This window comes from Mustela lutreola, chromosome X, assembly GCF_030435805.1.
Source record: "Mustela lutreola isolate mMusLut2 chromosome X, mMusLut2.pri, whole genome shotgun sequence".
In the NCBI taxonomy this organism is placed as follows: Eukaryota; Metazoa; Chordata; class Mammalia; order Carnivora; family Mustelidae; genus Mustela; species Mustela lutreola.
Window position 1 is genome coordinate 31572840 of NC_081308.1, and position 27440 is coordinate 31600279.

At 37.7% G+C, this 27440-nt stretch overlaps 1 protein-coding gene across 1 annotated transcript in view; it reads left to right on the forward strand.

Annotated features, from left to right (window-relative positions):
• The first annotated feature begins 265 nt into the window (after positions 1 to 265).
• The window catches only part of CFAP47 (cilia and flagella associated protein 47), a 546720-nt gene continuing 519545 nt past the window's right edge, over positions 266 to 27440 (forward strand). Inside the window, exons 1-6 of the mRNA XM_059157736.1 lie at positions 266 to 517; positions 4954 to 5105; positions 16320 to 16435; positions 23270 to 23408; positions 25831 to 26059; positions 26511 to 26671. Coding sequence (XP_059013719.1) covers positions 323 to 517; positions 4954 to 5105; positions 16320 to 16435; positions 23270 to 23408; positions 25831 to 26059; positions 26511 to 26671 — 992 coding nt within the window. The 5' untranslated portion in view covers positions 266 to 322. The remainder of the gene's footprint in view (positions 518 to 4953; positions 5106 to 16319; positions 16436 to 23269; positions 23409 to 25830; positions 26060 to 26510; positions 26672 to 27440) is intronic.

The window sequence follows — 27440 nt, forward strand, 5'->3', positions numbered from 1 at the left end:
CTTAAGAGAGGTCCAGGAAAATGTCTACCCCCAATGCCATCTTAAAATCCCGCTGGGTGATGACAAAGGAAGAGGCCTCCGGGATTTGGGCTGTTGTAGAACGTTTTCCAATTTCTCTGCTGACACCTGCGATCCCTGTGTTCTTTCCGCAGAAGCCTGCATTCTCTGCTGGGGAAAGCAAACTCACAAAGTTTGGGCTGCACCAATAGGGGTGGAGCTTGAGGCAAGCACGCAGCGTCTGTCGGTTGCCTAGCGACGGCGTCCACGCTGGCCCTCAGTAGTTGAAGTCAGCTACGGTTTGCAGGCCACCTGGAGGGCAGCCATGGAGACCGAAAGGGGCTCCCCGGTCCCCCGGGAGGCAGAGACCCCAAAGAAGGAGGTGCAGCTGCGGGTGACACCTTCGGAGGTGAAATTCCTGGACACGCTGGCCGGGAGGGTGTACCGCCTCCCAATTACTGTACACAATCTCGGCCGTTGCAACCAGAAAATCCGGTTTCAGGAGCCCCTCAAACCACAGGTAATACACTCGGGGGTGCTGGAGCAGGACTTCAGGACCTTCAGGGCTCTGAGAACTCGTCTTCACTTGGGCGCCCGCTCTGTCCCGGAGAGTAGACACTCGGTGCTTCCGAAATGGGGGCTGGATTGACCTTGCCAGGGAGCAGAGATTTTGGTCTCTCAGTGTTTACATATGCTAGACTTTTTGTTTTGTTTTGTGTTTTTACTTTTTGCTTGGCTTTGGGAGACAAGGTGGGGAAAAGTAGATCTAGAACCTCACAACTTCTGGGTTTAGAAAGAAGGGAAAAGGAGTTCCATGTGTGTCTCCTAACAGCCCAGAATTTTTGCTTATATACTGTGGAATTACATCAACAAAATTCATATTCTAACAAACATTTGTTGAGCACCTACTGTGCAAAATTCATGTTTCACGAGGCTGTCCCAATCTTCTGGTTTAAAAGTTGACCGAATTGTATCTCAGTGTCACTGTTATTTTAGATCAAGTGTGTATGGATTTTTACTATGATCATCAGTTAACAGGGAGACTTTTGATATAAGAAAAGTGATAAGAATTTTCGATACGTAAGTGATGAATAACCTGATTTTTTTGTGGGACATTGCTAATGATAAATAATATTGAATGCAACTATACAGAAATAGAAAGGTATCTCTGATTTTTTTTTGTTAAAATTATATATGTTTGTATATACATAGAAAAATGTATGGTAGTAATTAGAAGGACAAAGAGAAAAAGGCCTTTCGTGTTCTACTTTTTACACTTAAAAACATTGTTGTACTCTTTACCTACACTAAAGAGCACAAATCTCGGAAGTAAAGTTTGGTGAATTTTTATATATTTATACACCCATGTAGCCACCATTTGGGTCAAATTGTACAATATTAACACCACTCTAGAAAGTTCCCTTTAGTACCTGGAGTCATCACCCCATGGAGGTAACCACTGTACTAATTTCTAACACCATAGATTGGTTTTGCTTTTTCTAGAGTTTCATATAAATGGAATCATGCTTTGTTCCTTTTCGTATTTGCATGTTTTGACAATAGTGATATGTATTTTGTGATACAATAGCAAATCACAAGAGGCTCTTTGCTCTTTAAATCAAAAATGACCTGATTATTCCAAATACTGTAAAATTAGGGAAAAAGTTGATTATTTCACTACCTCACTACATATTTATTGAACAATTGAAAGTAGGTCTGAAAATCCCAGATGGGGGCAAACACTATTTTATGGTTGTCCAGGAGACACTTGTATGGGTGGTTTTTGTGCAGTAAGGAGAAAAGTGATATGATTAGTTTTGTTTGTATCAAGAGTCATGAAGGAAAACTATTTAGATCATAGGCCTTGACATTGACAAGAGAATGACCAGGTAAGCTTCCTAGTTAGAAGCCACAGTCATGAACCCCATCAGTGTGAATTTCTCTTTGTTGCAAGACCATGATATGGACTCCTGGTCTTTCATAGACATAAAGGGAATGAAGAAAGAGATAGATTGGCAAACAATGTAGTAACTATCTTGTAGAGAAAATTAACAAAAACAAAGTACTCTGTAAAGAGCATTGTCATCACCACTGTTTATAATTATTTACAAAATGATGCTCCTCATAGACAGTAGTACTTGTTTTCCGCCCTGGCTCAAGAGGCTGCATTGTCTTTATGTTCATAATAACCTATTATGAACCATATGCAGTGCTATGGGCCATCTACTGTGGGTCGCTGGTAGAAAATAAAGAAGACACAGACCTCATCTTAAGTGTTTTGCCAACTTGTGTGGCTGCTGGACCAGTCAGTCAGGCCAGTCTCACTTGTAATTGCCCCCTTTTACCCCCATGGCTCAGACTCCCTTTTCTCTCTTTCTTTATTTCTCTCTCTCTCTTTCTTTCTTTCTTTTTTAAGATTTTATTTATTTGAGAGAGAGAGTGTGTGTGCACAGAGAGGGAGAAGCAGACTCTCCACTGAGTGGAGAGCCTGATGTGGGACTCAATCCCAGGACCCTGAGATTGTGACCTGAGCCAAGAGCAGATACTTAATTGACAGAGTCTCCCTGAGCCCCAGATTCCTTTTTCTTTTGACCTCTGTTTTCGTTCCCACCTCCTGCAAGAATCACCCTTTTCCAAACTCCACCCATCTTTGAGGGTCAAAGTGAATTCTCTTTTGCTCTCTAAGTCTTTTTTTTTTTTTTTTAAGATTTTATTTACTTGACAGAGATCACAAGTAGGCAGAGAGGCAGGCAGAGAGAGAGGAGGAGGAAGCAGTCTCCCCTCTGAGCAGAGAGCCCAATGTGGCGCTCTATCACAGGATCCCGAGATCATGACCTGAGCTGAAGGCAGAGGCCTAACCTACTGAGCCACCCAGGCACCCCTTGCTCTCTAAGTCTTATCGTGTTATCTCCAAATTATTTCTTCCCTACTGGATACCAGTTGCATTAACAGACATTTATTATAATTTGGACTTGTGTCCTGATGACTCCTAGTAAATGTTAGTTTTACCTTGGTCATCTGTCCATCAGCTCGTAGGTAGGGATGGTGCCTTACACACCTCTGCATACTGCTCAGAGGGCTTAGCAATGTGTAGTTTGACCAAAAGCACATACTGCTGAAGCCCTGGTTTTCCTTCTTTCTTTCTTTCTTTTTTTTTTTTTTTTTAAAGATTTTATTTATTTATTTGAGAGAGAGTGTGCACAAGCTTGGAGAGGGACAGAGGGAGAGGAAGAAGCACCCCCCAGTGAGCAGGAAGCCCAATGCAGAGCTGTATCCCAGAAATCTAGGGTCCTGAACCGATCCGAAGACAGATGCTTAACTGTCTGAGCCACCCAGCTGCCCCTTCCTGTTTTTCTTCTTAAAGATACAGCTTCTTTAAAGGACGGTAGTCACACGTGATATGTTACTTCTGACACCCACAGGCTTATGCAGGGAATAATTGACTGCTTGTTTTCTTACCGTTCTGTCATTGCAGAGGGATTGAGAGTTGGACTGTGATAGTTTTAAGGTATCAGAAGTTTACTAGAAGTGGGAAGCTTTCAGACCATTTGTATCAACAAATCACTCTCCTGCTCTATGTTCTTCATTGCTGGAAAGTACTGTGTAGATTCAGCCTCGCATGAAAAGCCCTGAATAATTAATTTCAACACACCTCCGTTGTTACCGATTGAAGCTCTTTGCCCAGCAAGGCTAGCTTATTAATTGCCTGCTGGGAGACTATTTTGCTTATCCTTTTCTCTGCTTGTGTCTGAGATAATCCTGCCCCTACAGGGAGCATCTTACTTGCTTGTTCACATTTTATGACCATTCTCTAAGCCTAGGCCAACTACTCTCCTTTCTGGCCCATAATCATGCTTTCTCATGGATTTTCATGATACTTATGTCTCCATGACTCAAAAGACACTTAATTAGTCTCCAGCGTGTATTATTTAACTTTCTAGGGGTGTATAGTCTGCTTCCTTAAGGAGATTATAAATTCAGGAGAGGGACACATTCCAGTTGTGGGGAAAGAGCTTAATTTTAGAGTCAGATGGATGTGTGATTTCAATCCTCACTGTCACACAGACATTAGACATTAATTAACCTCTGCAAGTCCTAGTTTCCTCATCTGTATTCTGGTAACCTTAACATTGGCCTTACAGGACTCTTGAAATAAGAGGTGTAGAATGCTTGACACCTGGTGAGTGACCAATACATAGTAGTTCTTCTCTTTCTCCCTTAGTATTTTTCCTGGAGTCTAGGAAATGGTTTACAAGAATAGAAGTATTTTTTCCCTCCTTATTCTATTCATTTTTTATATTCCTCCAAGTTATGAATTCTAAGTTTCCATGCAAAAACTATATAAAATGCTATATGTATGTTTATATACATACATATGTATATATGCATGTATGTGTGTATATGTGTATGTGTGTATATATATATATATATATATATGATTGAGCAACATTTTTATTTGCATGCTCTCCCTTTTTTCCTCTAAGCATCTCATACTTCTCAAGAAGACTATGAGCATTTACATGTTTCTCAACTGACTGCATTGTCAGTTTCAGTTCAGGTACTGTTAAAAGCATATCTGGGGGCACCTGGGTGGCTCAGTGGATTAAAGCCTCTGCCTTCAGCTCGGGTCATGGTCTCAGGGTCCTGGGATCGAGCCCCACATCGGGCTCTCTGCTCAGCCAGGAGCCTGCTTCCTCCTCTCTCTCTCTCTGCCTGCCTCTCTGCCTCCTTGTGATCTCTCTGTCAAATAAATAAATAAAATATTTTATTAAAAAAAAGCATATCTAAAGGATCTATACTGATACACATATGGTGATTAAGTCTTTGCCTTTAGGGAAGGGATATTGTCTATGTATTGATACAGCTCTTGAAATAATGTATACTCACATTATTTCCTTATTAGGAGTTACCATGTATCATTTGATTTTTTTTTTTTCTTTTTTTCTCCCACTAAAGTTCAAACTGATTTTGACCAATCTGGATAAAGCACTTGCTTCTGGACTTCAGATGACAGCTATGGTGGAATACCATCCTGATAAAGATGAAGACACTTTTGACCAGCTACTTATTTCAATAGGAAATAAAACAATAGAGATCCCTCTAGTTGGGTATGTATTCTCTGTATTTTATGCTGACGTCTTCAGCACTCTTCAAATAAAAATAAGGATTAAAGTAATATTTTGTATTTTCTATGGGTAACAGGGCTTATTGTATCTATAGTTTCCTTACAGCTGAACTTAAAGTACAAATTTTTAGCAACCTGTGGGGTTTAAAACAAGTCTAGTTTTCTGGTATTTAAAATTTTTTTAAAACATTTTTAAAAGATTTTATTTATTTATTTAAAGATTTGTTTATTTGAGAGAGAGAGAGAGAGAGAGAAAGTGTGCAGGGAGGGGTTGTAAGGAGAGGGAGAGAGAGAATCTCCAGCAGATTCCCGCTGAGCATGGAGCCCACTATGTGGCTTGATCCTACGACCCTGAGATCATGACCTGAGCCAAAATCAAGAGTCAGATCCTTAACTGACCAAGGCACACAGAAACCCTGAGTTTTCTGGTATTTTTATTTAAAATAAAAACATCCAACAATTGCATATCTTCCATTCTTTTTTTCCCCCTTGACTCATATCATATTTTATTTCTACTTTTTTTTGTACCTTTTGACAGCAAGACTCAGTAAAGAATGCTGTATAGTCTCACATTCTACTCATTTCAAAACACTAGACAGGCTGTCTTTCTGAGCTTTCCAGTGAAATAGCTCTTGCATGTTGCCAATCTGTTGGTAATTCCTGTCTTTATCTTACTCCATTTCTCAGCAGCATTTGATACTATTAACCATTATTACCTTCTTGTGCTACTTTATTCTCTCGACTTCCCTGGTACTGCACTTCTTCAATGGCTGCTCCTTCTCATCTTACTTTTCTTTGTTTTATTGAAATACAATTGACACATTACATTGTACAAGTTTATAAGTTAGATAGCATGTGGATGTGATACATTTATATATTGCAATATATAGTTTTTTTTAAAAAAGATTTTATTTATTTATTTTAGAGAGACAGAGAGAAAGAGAAAACAGAGAAGGGAGGGTCGGAGGGAGAAGCAGACTCCCCGCTGAGCAGGGAGTCCTATGCAAGAATCCATCCTGGAACTCCAGGATCATGACCTGAGCCAAAGGCAGGTGCTTAACCAACTGAGCCACCCAAGCGCCCTATATATTGCAATATGATTACCATTCTAGGGTGAGCTAATACCCCTATCACACTATATAATCACCATTTCTTTTCTGTGGTGGGAGCAATTAAGATCTAATATCTTAGTAACTTTGAAGTTTTATAACACAGTGTTTTTGACCCTGATCACTGTGCTGTGCATTAGCTCTCCAGGACTTATTCATTAACTAGTTCCTTATTTGTACCCTTAACCAACATCTCTCCAATTTCCCCACTCCCTTGGCTTTGGTAACCACCATCCTACTCTCTTTTTTTATGATGAATGTATTCTTAAATGGATTGTGAACCTGTATCTATATTTTAATATAATTATTATCATTATTATTTCACTGAATTTTAAATAATGAAGATGTTTGACTTCCAGAGAAATCTAAACTGTGCTCTTTTGAGATTGGTTGAAAAATGTGGACTAATATAATGAATAGAACACAGAACTAAGTATAGTTGACCCAAGAACAATGTAGGGGTTAGAGCTGCCGATGCTTGTGTAGTTGAAAAATTCATGTATTACTTTTGATTCTTCCTACTAAAAGTCTACTGGTAACTGGAAGCCTTATTGATGACATGAATAGTTGATTAACACATATTTTGTATGTCGTATATCTTACATACTGTAATTTTACAATAAAGTAAGCTAGAGAAAAGAAATACTATTAAGAAAATCATAAGGGGGGCACCTTGGTGGCTCAGTGGGTTAAGCCTCTGCCTTCAGCTCAGGTCATGATCCCAGGGTCCTGGGATCGAGCCCCGCATCAGGCTCTCTGCTCAGCGGCGAGCCTGCTTGCCCTTCTCTCTCTGCCTGCCTCTCTGTCTACTTGTGATCTCTGTCAAGTAAATAAATCAAATCTTAAAAATAAATAAATAAATAAAAAATAAAATCTTGGAAAAAAAGAACGAAAATTATAAGGAAGAGAAAATACATTTACAGTGCTGTATTAAAAAAAAAAAAAGTGCACTCACTTAGTTCAAACCTGTGTTGTCCAAGGGTCAACTATAACTGAGTTGCAGATTAACTTTGATATGGATTATTTATTTGACCAAGAAATTTGCCATTTTCATTTTATACTGAAAAAAGTATATTTTTGTACATTATAAAATTACCTATTGGGGTGCCTGGGTGGCTCAGTCATTGGGCATCTGCCTTCGCCTCGGGTCATGATCCCAGGGTTCTGGGATCAAGCCCCACATTGGGCTCCCTGCTCAATGGGAATCCTGTTTCTCCCTCTCCCACTCCCCCTGCTTGTGTTTCCTCTCTCACTGTCTCTCTGTCAAATGAATAAATAAAATCTTTAAAAAATAAAAAAAAATAATTACCTCTTAAGGCTAGTGTGAACATTTTTTTTAAAGATTTTATTTATTTATTTGACAGACAGAGATCACAAGTAGGCAGAGAGGCAGGCAGAGAGAGAGGAAGGGAAGCGGGCTCTCTGCTGAGCAGAGAGTCTGATTCAGGGCTCTATCCCAGGACCCTGGGATCATGACCCGAGCTGAAGGCAGAGGCTTTAATCCACTGAGCCACCCAAGTGCCCTAGTGTGAATATTTTAAAGTGCTTTTTATTCATATACATGCACATACGGATCCTCCTTTCCTTAGCAAGATGTCATTCTATAGATGTTATCCTTTTGTGTGTGTTTGCCTATCACCAGCAAAATTAATATTGGAATATTCATATTAATATTGGTATTTGACATGCCTTTTTATTATTTCTATGGTATTTTTTTTTATAAGCTGCATTTTGCCCTGCTGTGATTTGGTTCTCTGTATTGTTGAAAAGTTGATTAAGGACAGCATTGCATTCTATAAAGAAATCAAACAGTTGACTCGTGATAGGGAAGGAATAAGCTATTAGTCTGTTATAAATAATTTACATTTTAAAATACATTTATTTATTTGGGGGAGAGAGAGAGAGAAAGCACACATGAGTTGAGAGGAGGGGCAAAGGGAGAAGGACAAGCAAAATCCCCGTTGGACAGGGAGCCTGATGCGGGTTTGATCCCAGGACCCTGAGATCATGACCTGAGCCGAAGGCAGAGGCTTAAGGACTGAGCCACCCAGCATTCCTTAATTCACATTTTATGATTTATTTTAAGTAGGTCCATTTTTGGTCCATTCTGCACATTGATGTAACTATGAGTTGCACTTAGATTTGCTTGTTTGTACTATATACGGAGAGTTGAAAATGCTTCTGCCTTTGAAGACAGGAATTTTTTCTTGGCTCCGTAATGTATGCACTCTCTCATCAGGTCAGCTGCTTATCACAGTTGCAACATAAAGACAGCACTGCCCTCTTAAAGTATGGTGGGAAGGGCTGAATGAAGCTATGTGTGTGTATCTGCGTGTGTGTGTGTGTTTTAAGATTTTATTTATCTGTTTGACAGAGATCACAAGTAGGCAGAGAGGCAGGCAGAGAGAGAGAGAAAGAGAGAGAGGGTAAGAGGGCCCGACACGGGCCTCGATCCCAGGACCCTGGGATCATGACCTGAGCTGAAGGCAGAGGCTTTAACCTACTGAGCCACCCAGGCGCCCTGTGTGTTAAATTTTTAAGTTCTGTACCATTACCTTACCTGTGTAGGATTTTGTGTCCACCACCATAGTCAAGATATTCAGCTGTTCCAATACCACAGGGATCTCTCCTATTACTTGTTTATAACGATACCCACCTCCCTTATGCTTCACACCTACTATCCCTAAACTGTGGAAACCACTATTCTGTCTCCCATTTCTAAAATTTTGCCACATGAAATATGTTATATAGCCTTTTGGGGTTGACTTTTTTTCACTCAGCAGAATTCTCTAGAGATTCAAGCAAGCTTTTGTTTATATGAATAGTTCACTCTTTTTCATTGTTGAGAAGTATTCATGGTATGTGTGTACCACAGTTTTTTCACCATTGGCCTATTGAACACTATCAGGCTGATTCCAGTTTTTGGCTGTTATAAATAATGTTGCTGTGAATATTCTTTGCTTGCTTCTTGCAGCATTGCTAGAGTTTATAGTTGCATTTAATGGGGATCAGCATGGGAAAATAGATTTATGAAATCTTGTCTGGAAACCAAAAGTTTGTATTATCTGTACTCTAGCAGAAATGATATAATCAGTGATTCTGAAAACTTTTTTTCATGTATCCATAAAAACTACATCCCTTTTGCACATTTAAAAATGTCTAAAGTTCTTCCTTATGAGCTTGAATAGTTGCAAAGATCTAATTGCTTATACATAATAAATGTTACTATAAGATAATTACATACTTTTTTCAAATGTATCCAGTAAAGTGGATATACCATAGTAATTTGTTAAACAGTTTAAAAATTCATCTTCTTTTTTCCCCCTCAGGTTTGTACTTCCATTTCTTACCATAGCATCATATCCTAATGTATTCCATTTTTTTAGTTAGATCTTTGCTGATCACCAACAATAAACTGTGTTGTAAATTTGTATGCAATTCGTGCGTATGTATATATGTACATATCAATATGTGTAGCCAGTATGTATATATATACAAATACGTATATAGATTTACTTTAATCATAAATCTATACATGTTTTTAAAATTTATTATTAATTATATATATATATTTTGAAGGTTTCATTTATTTATTTGACAGAGAGGGAGAGAACACAAGCAGGGGGCTAGCAGGCAAAGGGATAGGGAGAAGCAGGCTACTTGCTGAGCAGGGAGCCCCAGGTGGGACATGATCCCAGAACCCTGGGATCATTACCTGAGCCATGTAGGTGCCCCCTCTTATGAATTATATTAATATAAATTTATTTTAACTTCCTATATAAATTACCAAGTTTGATATTTAATTATTTTTCCTTTTTTTAATAATCAAGATACAATTGACATATAGCACTCGATAAGTTTAAGCTGTACACTGTTGATTTAATACATTTATATGTTGCAATGTGATTACTGGTGTGGTGTTAGCTGACACCTCCATCATATCACATAACTATCATTTCATTTTGTGGTAAGAACATTTAAGATCTCATCTCTTAGCAACTTTCTTTCTTTTTTGTTTTTTTAAAGATTTTATATATTTATTTGACAGAGATCACAAGTAGGCAGAGAGGCAGGCAGAGAGAGAGGGGGAAGCAGGCTCCCCATGGAGCAGAGAGCCCAATGTGGGGCTCGATCCCAGCACCCTGGGATCATGACCTGAGCTGAAGGCAGGGGCCTTAACCCACTGAGCCACCCAGGTGCCCCCCAATTCATCTTCTAAGTGTAAGCTTGTATCTTCTGATCAACATCTCATCGATTTTCCCATCTCTATCCCCTGGTAACTACCCTTCTCTTATCTCTCTCTCTCTTTTTAAGATTTTATTTATTTGAGAAAGAGAGCATGAGAGAGAGAGAGGAGAGAGAGCACAAGTGGTGGGGGGAGGGGCAGAAGGAGAAGCAGACTCCCCACTGAGCAGGGAGCCGGAGACATGGGCCTTCATCCCAGGACCCTGAGATCATGACCTGAGCAAAAGGCAGACACTTAATTGACTGAGTCACCCAGGCACCCCCTTCTCTTCTCTCTTAACATAAATTCTCTGTTAACATAAAAAGAAAAATGTTATTGATAAGGCTAGTTTTTAATTAGATGGAAGAGAAACCAACAGGAAATCCAGAAAAACTGTTATAATATTACTGTATTACCAAGCTCTTAAGACACTTCTCTGCATCCAGCTGGAGAAATAGTTTGAAAAAATGTTTGGCTTCATATCTTATATTGTTTGTGTAATGAGTTCCTCTTTAGCATCCTGTAAACTCTTTATTAATGCAATGATGTACACTAAGGTCATTGATCTTTCCTTTTCCTATTACAAAATTACAATGTCTTAATGAGAAGAACATGGATATTCCTTAAAGAAGCAGCACATATAGGACAGTCCTGGCTGATCTCTGGAATGTCTCTGCATATTCAATAATACACAAACATCCACAGAGGGAAGGAAGGCCCAGACCACCAGTGTATAAAGCAGTATTTGTAAATGTTTTGTCCAGGTACTTGTGTGTGTGTGTGTGAGTGTATTTTGGAAGTTGTATCCTATGTGAAGTAATTCATAAGTCTAGTACATAACCCAAGGACTCAATAAAGAGCAGGTATTATTCTGTTTATTATTGGTACTGTTATCATTGTTAGGTTTGTAAGGGTAATACACACAAAATCTAACAATAAATTTAAGTCTAAGTTCATCTATATTATATCCAAATACTTTCTCAAGTAAGACATTGAGGCTTTGAAGTCTTTGGCTATTCATCTGTAACATAGCCATAATAGTATTTATTTCCCTTTCATGAAATTTTAAGTATCAAACAGAATAATATACCTGATGATGTTTATAAATCATAAATTATCCATACGTAAAATATATGTATCCTTATGAGATGTGTATCTAGGATTATAATGGATTTTTATTTTTATTTTATTTTTTTACTTTTTTAAAGGATTTTATTTATTTATTTGACAGACAGAGATCACAAGTAGGCAGAGAGATAGGCAGGGGGTAAGGGAGAAGCAGGCTCCCTGCTGAGCAGAGAGCTCGTTGCGGGCTCAATTCCAGGACCCTGGGATCACGACCTGAGCCAAAGGCAGAGGCTTAACCCATTGAGCCACCCAGGTGCCCCTATAATGGATTTTTAAAATGTTTTTGAACCATATGGTATAGATATGCCACAGTGAATCCTTTAAGTTAGAGACGCATGTGAAAAATCAATTGTATCTTTTTGTGCTTAGACCTTGTTTCAGTTCCCAAATGGCATTTTATAGTATAGCACCTTCTCTTATTTCATCAGATTTGGATCATCCAAACTAGTTTGTTAAGAACAATTCCACCTTTTTTTTTTTAATATAATTTTTTATTTTTTATAAACATATATTTTTATCCCCAGGGGTACAGGTCTGTGAATCACCAGGTTTACACACTTCACAGCACTCACCAAAACACATACCCTCCCCAATGTCCATAATCCCACCCCCTTCTCCCAAACCCCCTGCCCCCAGCAACCCTCAGTTTGTTTTGTGAGATTAAGAGTCACTTATGGTTTGTCTCCCTCCCAATCCCATCTTCTTTCATTTATTCTTCTCGTACCCACTTAAGCCCCCATGTTGCATCACCACTTCCTCATATCAGGGAGATCATATGATAGTTGTCTTTCTCCACTTGACTTATTTCGCTAAGCATGATATGCTCCAGTTCCATCCATGTTGTCGCAAATGGCAAGATTTCATTTCTTTTGATGGCTGCATAGTATTCCATTGTGTATATATACCACATCTTCTTGATCCATTCATCTGTTGATGGACATCTAGGTTCTTTCCATAGTTTGGCTATTGTGGGCATTGCTGCTATAAACATTCGAGTACACATGCCCCTTTGGATCACTACGTTTGTATCTTTAGGGTAAATACCCAATAGTGCAATTGCTGGGTCATAGGGCAGTTCTATTTTCAACATTTTGAGGAACCTTCATGCTGTTTTCCAGAGAGGTTGCACCACCTTGCATTCCCACCAACAGTGTAGGAGGGTTCCCCTTTCTCCGCATCCTCGCCAGCATCTGTCATTTCCTGACTTGTTGATTTTAGCCATTCTGACTGGTGTGAGGTGATATCGCATTGTGGTTTTGATTTGTATTTCCCTGATGCCGAGTGATATGGAGCACTTTTTCATGTGTCTGTTGGCCATCTGGATGTCTTCTTTGCAGAAATGTCTGTTCATGTCCTCTGCCCATTTCTTGATTGGATTATTTGTTCTTTGGGTGTTGAGTTTGCTAAGTTCTTTATAGATTCTGGACACTAGTCCTTTATCTGATATGTCGTTTGCAAATATCTTCTCCCATTCTGTCAGTTGTCTTTTGATTTTGTTAACTGTTTCCTTTGCTGTGCAAAAGCTTTTGATCTTGATGAAATCCCAATAGTTCATTTTTGCCCTTGCTTCCCTTGCCTTTGGCGTTGTTCCTAGGAAGATGTTGCTGCGGCTGAGGTCGAAGAGGTTGCTGCCTGTGTTCTCCTCAAGGATTTTGATGGATTCCTTTCGCACATTGAGGTGCTTCATCCATTTTGAGTCTATTTTCGTGTGTGGTGTAAGGAAATGGTCCAATTTCATTTTTCTGCATGTGGCTGTCCAATTTTCCCAGCACCATTTATTGAAGAGGCTGTCTTTTTTTCCATTGGACATTCTTTCCTGCTTTGTCGAAGATTAGTTGACCATAGAGTTGAGAGTCTATTTCTGGGCTCTCTATTCTGTTCCATTGGTCTATGTGTCTGTTTTTGTGCCAGTACCATGCTGTCTTGATGATGACAGCTTTGTAATAGAGCTTGAAGTCCGGGATTGTGATGCCACCAACGTTGGCTTTCTTTTTCAATATCCCTTTAGCTATTCGAGGTCTTTTCTGGTTCCATATAAATTTTAGAATTATTTGTTCCATTTCTTTGAAAAAGATGGATGGTACTTTGATAGGAATTGCATTAAATGTGTAGATTGCTTTAGGTAGCATAGACATTTTCACAATATTTATTCTTCCAATCCAGGAGCATGGAACATTTTTCCATTTCTTTGTGTCTTCCTCAATTTCTTTCATGAGTACTTTATAGTTTTCTGAGTATAGATTCTGTGTCTCTTTGGTTAGGTTTATTCCTAGGTATCTTATGGTTTTGGGTGCAATTGTAAATGGGATTGACTCCTTAATTTCCCTTTCTTCTGTCTTGCTGTTGGTGTAGAGAAATGCAACTGATTTCTGTGCATTGATTTTATATCCTGACACTTTACTGAATTCCTGTATAAGTTCTAGCAGTTTTGGAGTGGAGTCTTTTGGGTTTTCCACATATAGTATCATATCATCTGCGAAGAGGGATAATTTGACTTCTTCTTTGCCGATTTGGATGCCTTTAATTTCCTTTTGTTGTCTGATTGCTGAGGCTAGGACCTCTAGTACTATGTTGAATAGCAGTGGTGATAATGGACATCCCTGCCGTGTTCCTGACCTTAGCGGAAAAGCTTTCAGTTTTTCTCCATTGAGAATGATATTTGCGGTGGGTTTTTCATAGATGGCTTTGATGATATTGAGGTATGTGCCCTCTATCCCTACACTTTGAAGAGTTTTGATCAGGAAGGGATGCTGTACTTTGTCAAATGCTTTTTCAGCATCTATTGAGAGTATCATATGGTTCTTGTTCTTACTTTTATTGATGTGTTGTATCACATTGACTGATTTGCGGATGTTGAATCAACCTTGCAGCCCTGGAATAAATCCCACTTGGTCGTGGTGAATAATCTTTTTAATGTACTGTTGTATCCTATTGGCTAGTATTTTGTTGAGTATTTTCGCATCTGTGTTCATCAAGGATATTGGTCTATAGCACATCAGAAGAAAGCAGGAGTGGCAATCCTTATATCAGATCAATTAGATTTTAAGCCAAAGACTATAATAAGAGATGAGGAAGGACACTATATCATACTCAAAGGGTCTGTCCAACAAGAAGATTTAACAATTTTAAATATCTATGCCCCCAAAGTGGGAGCAGCCAACTATATAAACCAATTAATAACAAAATCAAAGAAACACATCAACAATAATACAATAATAGTAGGGGACTTTAACACTCCCCTCACTGAAATGGACAGATCATCCAAGCAAAAGATCAGCAAGGAAATAAAGGCCTTAAACGACACACTGGACCAGATGGACATCACAGATATATTCAGAACATTTCATCCCAAAGCAACAGAATACACATTCTTCTCTAGTGCACATGGAACATTCTCCAGAATACATCACATCCTCGGTCCTAAATCAGGACTCAACCGGTATCAAAAGATTGGGATCATTCCCTGCATATTTTCAGACCACAATGCTCTAAAGCTAGAACTCAACCACAAAAGGAAGTTTGAAAAGAACCAAAATACATGGAGACTAAACAGCATCCTTCTAAAGAATGAATGGGTCAACCGGGAAATTAAAGAAGAATTGAAAAAAATCATGGAAACAAATGATAATGAAAATACAACGGTTCAAAATCTGTGGGACACAACAAAGGCAGTCCTGAGAGGAAAATATATAGCGGTACAAGCCTTTCTCAAGAAACAAGAAAGGTCTCAGGTACACAATCTAAACCTACACCTAAAGGAGCTGGAGAAAGAACAAGAAAGAAACCCTAAGCCTAGCAGGAGAAGAGATATCATAATGATCAGAGCAGAAATCAATGAAATAGAAACCAAAAAAACAATAGAACAAATCAACGAAAGTAGGAGCTGGTTCTTTGAAAGAATTAATAAAATTGATAAACCCCTGGCCAGACTTATCAAAAAGAAAAGAGAAAGGACCCAAATAAATAAAATCATGAATGAAAGAGGAGAGATCACAACTAACACCAAAGAAATACAAACTATTATAAGAACATACTATGAGTAACTCTACGGCAATAAATTTGACAATCTGGAAGAAATGGATGCATTCCTAGAAACATATAAACTACCACAACTGAACCAGGAAGAAATAGAAAGCCTGAACAGACCCATAACCAGTAAGGAGATTGAAACAGTCATTAAAAATCTCCAAACAAACAAAAGCCCAGGGCCAGACGGCTTCCCGGGGGAATTCTACCAAACATTTAAAGAAGAACTAATTCCTATTCTCCTAAAACTGTTCCAAAAAATAGAAATGGAAGGAAAACTTCCAAACTCATTTTATGAGGCCAGCATCACCTTGATCCCAAAACCAGACAAGGATCCCACCAATTCCACATTTTTTGAGGAGGGGATAAAGAATGTATTATAGGCTTAGGTGGAGATTACAAAAATGCTTGGAGCAGCAAAAATACCAAGATAGGTGGGTAGCCCGTGAAGGTGAGTACTTCACAGCACGGGGTATACCATGTCCTTAGATGCGTAAAATCTTATTTCTTTGTTAAAAACATATCTCATCTTGTTTTCATGTCTTTATTTCACAGTTCCTTTTACTGACACATATGCCATCAATAGACTTGTAAGGAAACATGAATGTCTTACAAGGAATTAATAAATGTGTCTCTGTATGTCCCCCTGTGGATTTAAGTATGAGAGTATAATTGTTTAATTATGTTGTCCTCTTTTCCCTTCCCTTAGGTTGATTCCATCCTGTCAATTAGAAATTGAGTCAGAAGTTAATTTTGGCACATTGGTTGCTGATAGTAAAGTATATTGTAAAGAGATTAATATTATTAACCGTGGCAGAGCTCCAGGTAAATACTTCCTGTCTTATAAATTAATTTACACTTTTGGAAGAATGTTGGTATTATTTAAAATGTATACTTTGTATAATTAATGGGTTCTCTGATTCAGTCCTCCTGTCCCTCCCCAAAAGAAGATGTCTGTCATTAGAAATAGTTCAGAACTGAAGGCCCTTAAATAGGATAAATGTATAAGACTGATAGATAATAATTCAGGAAAGATGAGTCTGTTTCCTTATGATGCTGATTAACAGCTTGAATCCCAGATGACTGGTGATCTCACTGAGGACAGAAGGCAGGATGATGTTATGGGAGTGACTTAATTCTTAGAGCGAGCTATCCAGAGACAGAATCAGGGTACAATGCCATACCAGCTGTGTGATCTGGGCCAAGTATCTTTTAGGATGTTGAACTTGACATTTCTCATTTATCAGGTGTTATTAATAAAATGAACTATGGTTAATCATGTATATACTTAGGTTTGTAGGATGGTACTTGACTCATCATTGGTACTCAATAAATATTTGTTCTTTTTCTCTATCATATTCAACTTTGAATTTACATGATGGTCTCTAGAAAGCTCTTACTCACTTTTTGTTGAAGGAGTAAATGCTTTTCTCTAGACTGGATTATTTCTGAAGGTTTTTACTGTGACCTAAGAGTTTCCATAAAGGTGTGTATGTCTGTATGTGTGTGTGTATTCATGCACACTCTTCACTGATAGTATACAGTAGGTATTAAAATTCTTTATTCCTTCATTGTTCTGATTGGATGGTCGTTATCTGGGCTGGCGAGGCTTCCATTTCTGCCGAGCTGACATGAGGACTGGCTCCACATAGGGAGGGCATTTTTTCCCCGAGACTGCTTGTCAGATACATAAAACTGGTCTTAATTCCAGTCCTGTTTGACACTAAGCGAGGATATTCTCTGGGGCTGCTTGACTGAGCAGTGGGAATTACTAAGACAAAGGCAGTTTGTCACTGTACTGATTTCTTCCTAGTGTTAAACAAATAAAACTGGTAATTGTTTCTCACAAAATGTTGCTCATTTCAATTTTCCATGCTTTGGTTTTTAAATGATTAAATTTCTGGTGCCGGTGGGATTGTACAACATTCAGCTCGTTTGTGGTCTGACTCCAATGTTAAGGATAGGGTCTCTCATGGCTAGTGATTATAGGCTGTATGGTCTTTTCGATTCTCAGTTTTTTAGAGCAGTGGTATTTAATTGAGAGAATTTTATTTTTATTATATATTTTCCAAAACCTCTCTTAACTCTTGTGCATTCTAAATCTTTCAAAGATTTGATCATATCCTCTCTTTATTATAAAATATGACCAAACTGTACAGTTTCATTACATATAAAAGCTCTTTGTAAGTAACAAGTATATGTGGTTTTAATTTTAAATGAATATTTAGATTATTTTACTTAATAAAATAAAATAAAACTAAGCCTCAGATCTAGACCCATTTGTTTTAGGAAAAGTAATCCACTTTGGGTCTTAGTATATTAATATTTTTCTTGTGCATTTATTTGTACTGAATACTACAATCTGTACATTATAATTGAGTAGCATTAAATGTTAATTAGTATTACCTTACAAACTGAAACAAATCGTTATCAATGAAACACATTTTCTTAGTGTTGACTTTGTTTCTCATTCTTAGACTTGAATGATATTATTTTTTCCACCATTAGCAAAATTGATACAATGTTTTATATTCACAGTAGCAAGTGCCTGTAAGGTGTCATAAAGTCCTTATTACCTACAAACACAGTATATAAATATTCATAAGAATAACAGTGTATTTTCATGAGGAAAAAGACTTATGCAGAAAATACGTTTAACAACCAAAGATGATTTTAATAAAATTTTTAAAATGGATTTTACATGACAAATATTTTATAGTTTTAGTGTCAAAGATCAAATGTTTATAAATTTATATGCATACTTAAGAGGACATTAGAAAGCCACACTCAGCAGCTTCATGGTATGTGCTTTGTTTTCTCTTTCTGGTGGTGACCCTGGGGTTATTAGTTGATCTATGTAACAACTTCATGATTTTTTATTTTAATGGCCCATTATAGAGTAATTATCCATGGATTTAGCCAAATATTGTTGAATATATTTTGTTTTCTTACCCTCTGTGTTTCCTGAGTTTACTCCTTACTGTGCAAAGTAGTGCTTGTCTTTCCATTTTGAAGGCATGGCTCAGTTTTTAGATAAGTCTCTACTCTTAGTACTTTGTGAGCTGGTGAACTCCATGTTCTATTTTATGATTTTATTGTTTCTCAGTTTTTATCTTTTAAAGAACATCATTGAAAAAGCATTATTATTTTAGCATGCCTGGAACTGTAGTCATTTCCCTCTTCCCCTCAGTAACCTTGAATATCTGGGAAGACTTTTTCTACTAGAGTGTTATGATGTAGAACAGTCTTTAAAGTCCCTAGTGGGATCATCACACATCATTTCTGTGTTTGAACAGTTACCTTAGAACTTATCAACATTTAGGTTTATTTGGGTTATTTTGCCCAAAATGTATGACCTTTCTCTTGCTCTTAATGGCCACTTTCCCCCTTTCCCTGATCATCAACATCATCTCTCTACTTCACAGTCTGGAAAAGCCTAGCGTCATCTAAGAACCAGGACGTTTGCTAAATTGGACCAAGTCCAGGACTCAGAGAAGCACCCGCTACTTATTCTCAATGTGTATTTTTTGTTTTCTTGGAAACTGCTGTCATGGACTCTTAATCCACGGTTCTTGCATAATACAATGCTGGCATATAGCAGACATTCTCTAAACCTTTGTGTAATCGATTTGGCTCAGTGATCTCTCAGAGTTTCAGAAAAGAATCGTTAATTTTATGTCAACTGTACATGAATAAAAGAAAATTTCTAAAAATAATTTGACTAGAATATTACAAAAGAAGAAAATGATTTGTCATTTTAATACATAAAAAAAAAACCAACAACAAAAAACAAACAAACAAAAAAACCCCAAAACATTAAGCTTTCAATGAAAGGTGATTGGACTTAGAAGTAATCTGTTAAATCCCATATGGGCATTCTGAAGAGTATCCAAATGAAAGTGAAGACTGATAAACCCTCGGTATGCTTAGACTCAAGGAAACTTAAAAAAAAAAAAAGTGTACATAGAAAATAACAATGACCTTGGGTGTATGACTTTTGATTTTCAGTAGCATGCTATGAACTGCATACTGTTTGCCCTGACTTAACAGGGGGGGTGTGTGTGTGTGTTCTGTTTTGTTTTGTTTTTTAGTTTCAGGTGTAGAATTTAGTGATTCATCAGTTGCGTACAACACCCAGTGCTCATTCCATCAAGTGCCCTCCTTAATGCCCAGCACCCAGTTACCCCATCCTCCCACTGACCTCCCCTCCAGCAACCCTCAGTTTGTTGCCTAGAGTTCAGTGTTCCTTATGATTTGCATGGAATTTAAGGAACACAGCAGGTGAACATAGGGGAAGGGAAGGAAAAAATAAAGTAAGATATTATAAATACTTCTACACAAAAATCTATCTCATAGTTTCTAAAAGAATTTTGGAAGAATAAAGTGAAGGTAACAATGTATATACTTCCATCACCCAATGCCTGAGCTACTTCTCTAGGGAAGGTAGAGCAACTCAGATTCCAAAAACATACAGGCTTGTGCAAAGGATGCTTTATCCCAACCACAGCTATGGGTAACCTCACGTGCCCTATGTTCTTCTAAATCTCATTAGTGGAAAAGGCGAAGTGTTTATTTTACATGACCATTTACATTTAGTTAATAGCAACGTTTGACACAGGTGACCACTGGTGGTATCTTGAGGGGGAAAAAAGCCAAAAGTTTGGCTTCTATGACTCTTCAGTGGCTTATATAAAATAGTGGCTCAGATTTGGAGTGAGGTCTTCCAGGACCCAAATCCTTATAACATTTACTGGCTGGGCAGACCCACTTCTGGAACATCCATTGTAGAGACAAACACAGTGCCTTCCTCCTCTAATTGTGATGGTGGTTAATAAAATGCTTAGCATACTCTCTGATATATAGTAAGTATTCAATAAATATTCACTATTGATGTTAGAATTATTCTTTTCTACTGCCTGCCTCCTCTTCAGTTCTCTTCTGTGGATTCCTGTCCCTTTTCAGGAGTTCCTTAAATGTGAGCATTTTTTAGAATTTGCCATGGACCCACATGTTTCCTTAGTCAACACACTTTCATTCCTGTCACTTCACTGAGGTCTATACAGTCATTTGCATTTCCTTCAGGTTTTTCAAACTTAACATGTATTAAACTACGCTTCCCACATTTTTCCCTAAAACTTCTCCTTTTCTCTTTTTCATTAAAGATCACCACCATGTATTTGGGCAAGTCAGAAACTTGGCAAAATCCTTGACTTCTTCCTTTTTTCCCCTACCCTCCTACCCCCTTAGTCAATTATTAATTATTAATTAATTATTAATTATTCCTGTCTGTTTAACTTCTTAATTATGTCAGTAATCCTCTTTTCTCTGTCCCATTGCCACTTCTCTACAGCAGGCCATCATCTTCTTTTGCTTAGTAATTACACCAACTAAAATTATTTCTCTGAAGTCCCTTATCTCCTTCTAGTTCATTCTCCAAACATCAACCAGTGTCAAATCTAAAGAGAAATGAAAATTTAATGACAAAAATGCCTTCTATAATATCCTTCCTTCAATGACACCTTTCCTTAAGATGATGTCCTTGCTTCTATTCTTAGTCATTTAAAAAAAAAAGTCAAATATTTCATTATTACTAGTGGCATTAAAGTTATATAAGACACAGTAATGTTTGTGTAGTCACTGTTTTAATATATTTAGAAGATTGAATGTTCTTTTGGTTTTGGAGTTATTCTTAAATTTTTGATATATTCACTTAAATCCTTTTGTCAAATTACATCAAAGTAATTACAGTATAGGAACTATCTCACTGGCTCAGTCTTAACTAGACTCACATAATTTTCCTTTTCTGGAGAATTGAGTCAATAATATTTATTTGAAACATATAATTTTATTTTATGACAAAAAAACCTCTTAAATATGTTATTAACACTTCTCCAAAATGATCAGATGAACAAATTTTGTTACTATGAGTGTTTGATTTTTGTATTAGATTATCTCTGTACTTACAAAAGTCTTATTGCCTTTTTATACTTCCAGTACTTTTATTATGCTAATATTTTATTTTCCTAAGTGAAATGAATAATTTCAGAAAATTTCATCAAATATGATTTAAAATTGGTGAACTGAAATTTGCAAAGTTGTTTATATTGGCAGCATGCTCATTTGTGTTTTCATTGCATAATGAGATTGAGGAAACTCATGATTGGCTGCTTCCATTTGTTGGACATATTTTGAGTAGCAGTTGGTGCTAAGCACTGTGTAGGGTGCTGGGACCACAGAGATGAGGAAGATATAGTGTGTAATCTCAAGGAATGCATGCTGTAATATAGACACTAAACAGGACCATCAATTACGAACCATTTCTGCTTTCAGAATAAGATATTTTTTTTAGCTTTCTTCTATGCTGTTTGATTCTAGAAACCAATTCCTTTTGCCCTTTCCCTGTGTGAGCTGCATTAATTCATTTATCAGGAAGTAATGGGGCTCCTGGCTGGATCAGTTGGTAGAACAGAACAGGCAACTCTTGATCTTGGTGTTGTGAGTTCCAACCCTCCATGGGGTGTAGAGACTACTTAAATAAATAAATCTTGTTTATTTATTTGTTTGTTTATTTATTTATTTATTTATATTTTGTTTCTTTGACAGAGAAAGAGAGATCATAAGTAGGTGGGGGAAGCAGGCTCCCTGCCAAGCATAGAGCCTGAGGCGGGGTTCTATCCCAGGACCCTGGGATCATGACCTGACCCGAAGGCAGAGGCTTAACCCACTGAGCCACCCAGGCACCCCATTTTTTTTTTTTTTAAGAAATGGTAGTGGCTATCACTGTGAGCCCTTTGGTCAGAAACACGCAAGTGAAAACTCAGCCCTATTAGTTTCTAACTGTAGTAGTCAATTATTGCCATGTAACAAACTACTCCACAGTTCTGTATCTTAAAAAGGCAATTATTTTTTTGTCAATTTTTATGCAGATTGGCTGGAACTTGATTGATCTAAGCTGGGCTCAGCTGGGTAGCTCTGCTTCAAACTTAGACTTTTGGGGGATGTTCTGTTACTCACTGCAGGTCTGTGAGTCAGCTGGAGGCTCTGTTCCATGTGTGCTCGTTCTGAAGCACAGGCCAAAGGGATAGCAGCTACTCAAGAACTTTACGTGGGAGAAGTGCAAGACATCTGGCATTGGAGCTGGCATGATGCCATTTCTACCCATGCTATTGGCCAAACAATATCACATGGTCAGGCTCCAACTCAAGGGATAGGAAAACATACTTCGTTCCTGGTAGCATTGTGACAAGATACAGAGAAGGGTGAAGAATTGGGGTCAACTGTGTAATCTATCACAATATCTGTGTGTCTTTGGACAAATCAACCATTCTAAGCTTTTTCCCCTTATTTATAAAATGGAGGTAATGATTGAACTTACAGAGTCACTCTGAGGATTATATAGACTAACATATATAACGCTCCTAGCATACATTCCTGAACAATGGAAACAGATGGTATATCTTAACTATCAGTGAAGCTTGAGTCCTAACAATCAGTTCACGTTTGTTGGGTGACCCCAGAGACTAAACTTATAATCAAAGCTGTGATTCTTGGTCCGCAATAGACCATATACAGTGTAATGTGTGCCTTGTACCCTATTAAGAATGTGACTATGACACTGTAAGGATCCAGATGTAAACCACTTTCTCTTGTTCTCTTTAGGTACATTTAAAGCAGAATACCAAGGCCAATTACCCATTGTCATTTTTCCAAGTAATGGTATTGTAGAACCCAAGTCATCAGTGATTGTTAAAGTGGATTTCTGTGCTGATGAGCCCAGAATTGTAAATGAAGGGGCAAAGTAAGCATATACTATGGTTCTTAATTCTAATGTAGTACTTAATACTTTCCTGTTTTACTCTTCAGATATGCCTGTTGTCTTGAATGTATATTAGCTTCTTTGTTCTTTCAGTCAGCATTCATTCGCTGAGTCTCTATTTGCCAAGCACTAGAGACTCAAAAATGGAAGAAGCAGAGGATGGTCTGTGGCATAACAGGAGCTTCTAGTTTAGATTTTGGGGGCTGAGGGAGTGGATCAAGAAAGGGCTCCATTAAGGAGGTGATAGTGTACCCAAACACTTATTGGTGAGTAAGAAGTAGCCAGGCAAAGAGCAGTGGTGTGATTTGAGCTCTGTGTGTGTGTGTGTGTGTGTGCATAGGGAAGGTGGGTGTTGCTGTTGGGGGTGGGTTAGAAGAGTAATTTCAGGCAGAGCAAGTAGAAGACTTGAAATTCTGGAGATAAATAGACCGTGTTACACACTGAGAAAGCTGGGGCAATGTAGAGGCAAAGAGATGGAGGTACAGACATAGTGATGTGAGATGAGACTACAAACCCAGAACGGTGCAAGGTCTAGCAGAGAACTACCTAGGACAGCATTTTTTTCATGTACTGTATCTCCATCCATTAGTGGGATGTGCATTCACTGTAATAGGCCTCTGCCAGCATCTAAACAGTGAAACAGATAATATCAAAATGCATCTCACATAGTAAGGGCAAACGCTTTGCAAAACTTGTTTTGTGTATGTGTGCGCATGTGCGTGCACTCGTGCCTGTGTATTTGTGTATGCATTTGTGTTCATGTGTAAATGAATTTCTTATTGAAGGCCACAGCCAAAATAATGTTTGAGAAACAGTTTGAGCCCTGATAGAAGCTTAGGGGTTTTTTTGTTGTTGTTGTTTTGTTTTTTAATATCTTATTTGTTTATTTATTTGACAGAGAGAGAGATCACAAGCAGGCAAGCAGAGAGAAAGGGGGAAACAAGTTCCCTGCCGAGCAGAGAGCCTGATGCCAGTCTCGATCCCAGGACCCTGAGATCATGATTTGAGCTGAAGGCAGAAGCTTAACCCTCTGAGCCACCTGGGTGCCTCAGAAGCTTAGGTTTTATTGTAAAGGCTGTGGAATCTTGGGAAGGTTCTAAGATGGGAGTGTCTTGATTAGTTTGCAGTTTAGACAGGTCGTGCTGATAGCAGTGGGCACAATAAATCAGAGAGTACATATGTGGAAGGGTATCCTGCCTAGAAACTATTAGAGTAAAACAGAAGAGAAATGATGAAGGCTTTAGCTAAGGTGCAAATGGCGGGTATGGAGAGAAGTGTGCCAATTGGAGAAATATTATGAAGGCAGATTTAACTAGATGGAGTGACTGGTTATAGAAAGAGAAGGTTAAGAGGAAAGAAGGGCTGTGGGAGTGGATCTGGAGTTCAGTTTTAAACTGTTGGAATTGATTTGCTTTGCAGAATCCTGTGGAGCCTATTAGATTTCCTTATCTTGAGTCCCAGAAAAAAAAAATCTGGTCTAGGTATATTGGCTTGAGTGTTGTCCATGGGTAAGTTGTAGATGAAGCATGAAGTATTGAAAATAACTTTGACAAGGAGGGCAGAGTGTAAAAGAGTAGGAGAAAGATACCATTATTCATGGAGTTTATAAAATATCCAAGCCACAGAAAAATGAGAATGTAGAATCTGAACAAGTTAGAAGGAAACCAGCAAAGTTTGGTGTCAAGGAAGCTCTAAGGGAATAGAGATGTATGTAGATGGTGTCAGCCATGCCCACTGTGACAGAGATGTAGTGTAAGATAAGGACTTAGGTGATAGTTGTGGAGTGATCAGTTATTTGTGGTATTTGATGGGGTGAGAGTCAAAAGGATTGCATTTACGCCACAGAGGGATAAATATGCATATGGGGGCAGTTTCAAAAGGGAATTGAAATTAGTATAGAAAGTGAAGCTTTATGGGGAGATCTTCTTTTCTGCAAACATGTGGGATTTTGCTGAGAAACTACATAGGGAATTGGGTTATTAGGGTGGGGATGAGGTTGGCTCTTGGACTTGGGGGAGTGCAGTGAGTTAGAAAAGAATCTCAGAATTCTAGAGCTACAGGTTACCATCTATATAATCCCATCTAATTCTAGTGTTTACAAAATAACTGGGGATACGGACCTAGCAATAAGTTCTTTTTGGAGTCAAACCATATGATTGTTTTCCACCTTTTTTGTTTCTTGGGGACAATGTATTAGGTTGTACATATGCCATTCCACTGTGCAGATTTAGGTAGTCAGAAGGACATGATATTCTCTGATATGTATAAGAAAGGAACTGCTCTTAGGCCTTTGAATCTTAATTATAATGTGGTTTTATAAAATTTGTTTATTCAAATATTTAAGAGAAAAATTAAGTATACAGACTTCTAATTAAAATAATATGTATAATTCATTATCTTGTAGAGTGAGCTTACAAGGTCGTCCAGATGTACTCTTGAGTGTCAAAGCTCATGTGGTCGAGCAGATTATTGAATTGTTAAACATGAGTAATGACAAAAAGTTGGAATGCATACACTTTGGTTCAGTTTTCTTCGGAACTTCAAAAATTGAACATGCACTTCTATACAATAATAGCCCGGAACCCATAAATTGGGTGGCCATAATGCAAAATGATGCAGTTGGAGAAGAACTGGTATGTAGATAGTGCAACAGGGGAAAATTGGGTATTGTGTTTTGAAACAGATGATTTTGAACTAATATCCAAAAAAAGCTGTTAACTTATTCCAAGTACGTTTTAACATGCAGATAGATATGATTCCCTTTCATGTGTCTTCAAGGGTAACCTCAAAAAATTCTATAAATTAAACTACACTAATAGTGATCTGTATCTGAAGTAAACCAGACAAATGCTTCTTATAGATTAGTAGCTACTTGTGGGGATTTCTGTTCTCATCAATTTTTCAACAGTTCCTTTAATTTTATGATGTGCCTTGGTCAAATTATGTATGTTTCTTTAAAGACATTCATATTCTTGATTTTCTAGACTAAACTTTCAACAATTATGTTATGATCTCCTCTTAAAATATTTTATTTTATTTGCATTCTACCTTAATATTCTTTTTATTTCTTATTTTCTATTACAGGGTACAAATATTCAACAAAGAACAGATGTTGCTTTAAATAATCTCACCTACTTAAGCAAAATAAAGAACATGGATGTTACCACTTTTATTTCTTGTGTTCCTAACGAAGGGAGGTTACTACCTTATCAAAAGATTGTAATTACATTTTGTTTCAGCCCAAAGTAAGCAAAAATTCAATTATGGTGTTTTTTATTAATTGTAAGTATGTCAATCATACATTCATCAAACTGACTTTAACAGTAAGACTGGTCAGAAGGCACCAATTAGATTTTTCTTATTACGGCTTTCAATATTTCTAACATGGTTAATATTATTTTGCATATTTTAAAATTTTGTTCTACATATTTCATGTTTGATTACAAATCACTTCAAACCTTGTAGAAGTGGAAGTCTTGTATGGTTTTGCATTGTGAGCCCAGATGATTCTGTGCAACAAGATCTTGTTGTCCCTGCAGAAATAGGGGATAGCTAGTAGCATGCAGGATATGTCGATCCCTCCAAAGAGGATGCGGGTCTCTGCCACAGCAAGACACTTGCTTGCTAAGGAGCATGAAGAGTAAGTCTCTAGCAACTGCTGGGATCCACCGCCCTTGCTTGCTAAACTTCATACAGACTTGTAGGACTTTTGCTAATGTTTATTTTTCATAATTCTCTGTACTTGGTTTGGTTATTTAGTTTGAAAATATGTTTGGAAATGCTGTTTTAAATACATAGGAGCTACTTCAGCTGTACTTGAGAGGTGGCTGTGTATGGCGATAATCGATCCCACTATACAACCGTATGTTTACCTTTGGGAGGAGGCAGTGCTCAATGTACTTTTCTCTGAGACAACTGGGTTGCTTGATGATGATACCGATTGGGGGAGACCGAATTGTATTTTAATTTAAGGACTGTAATAAATCAAGTAATTCTTCTATTTGTACAATCTTC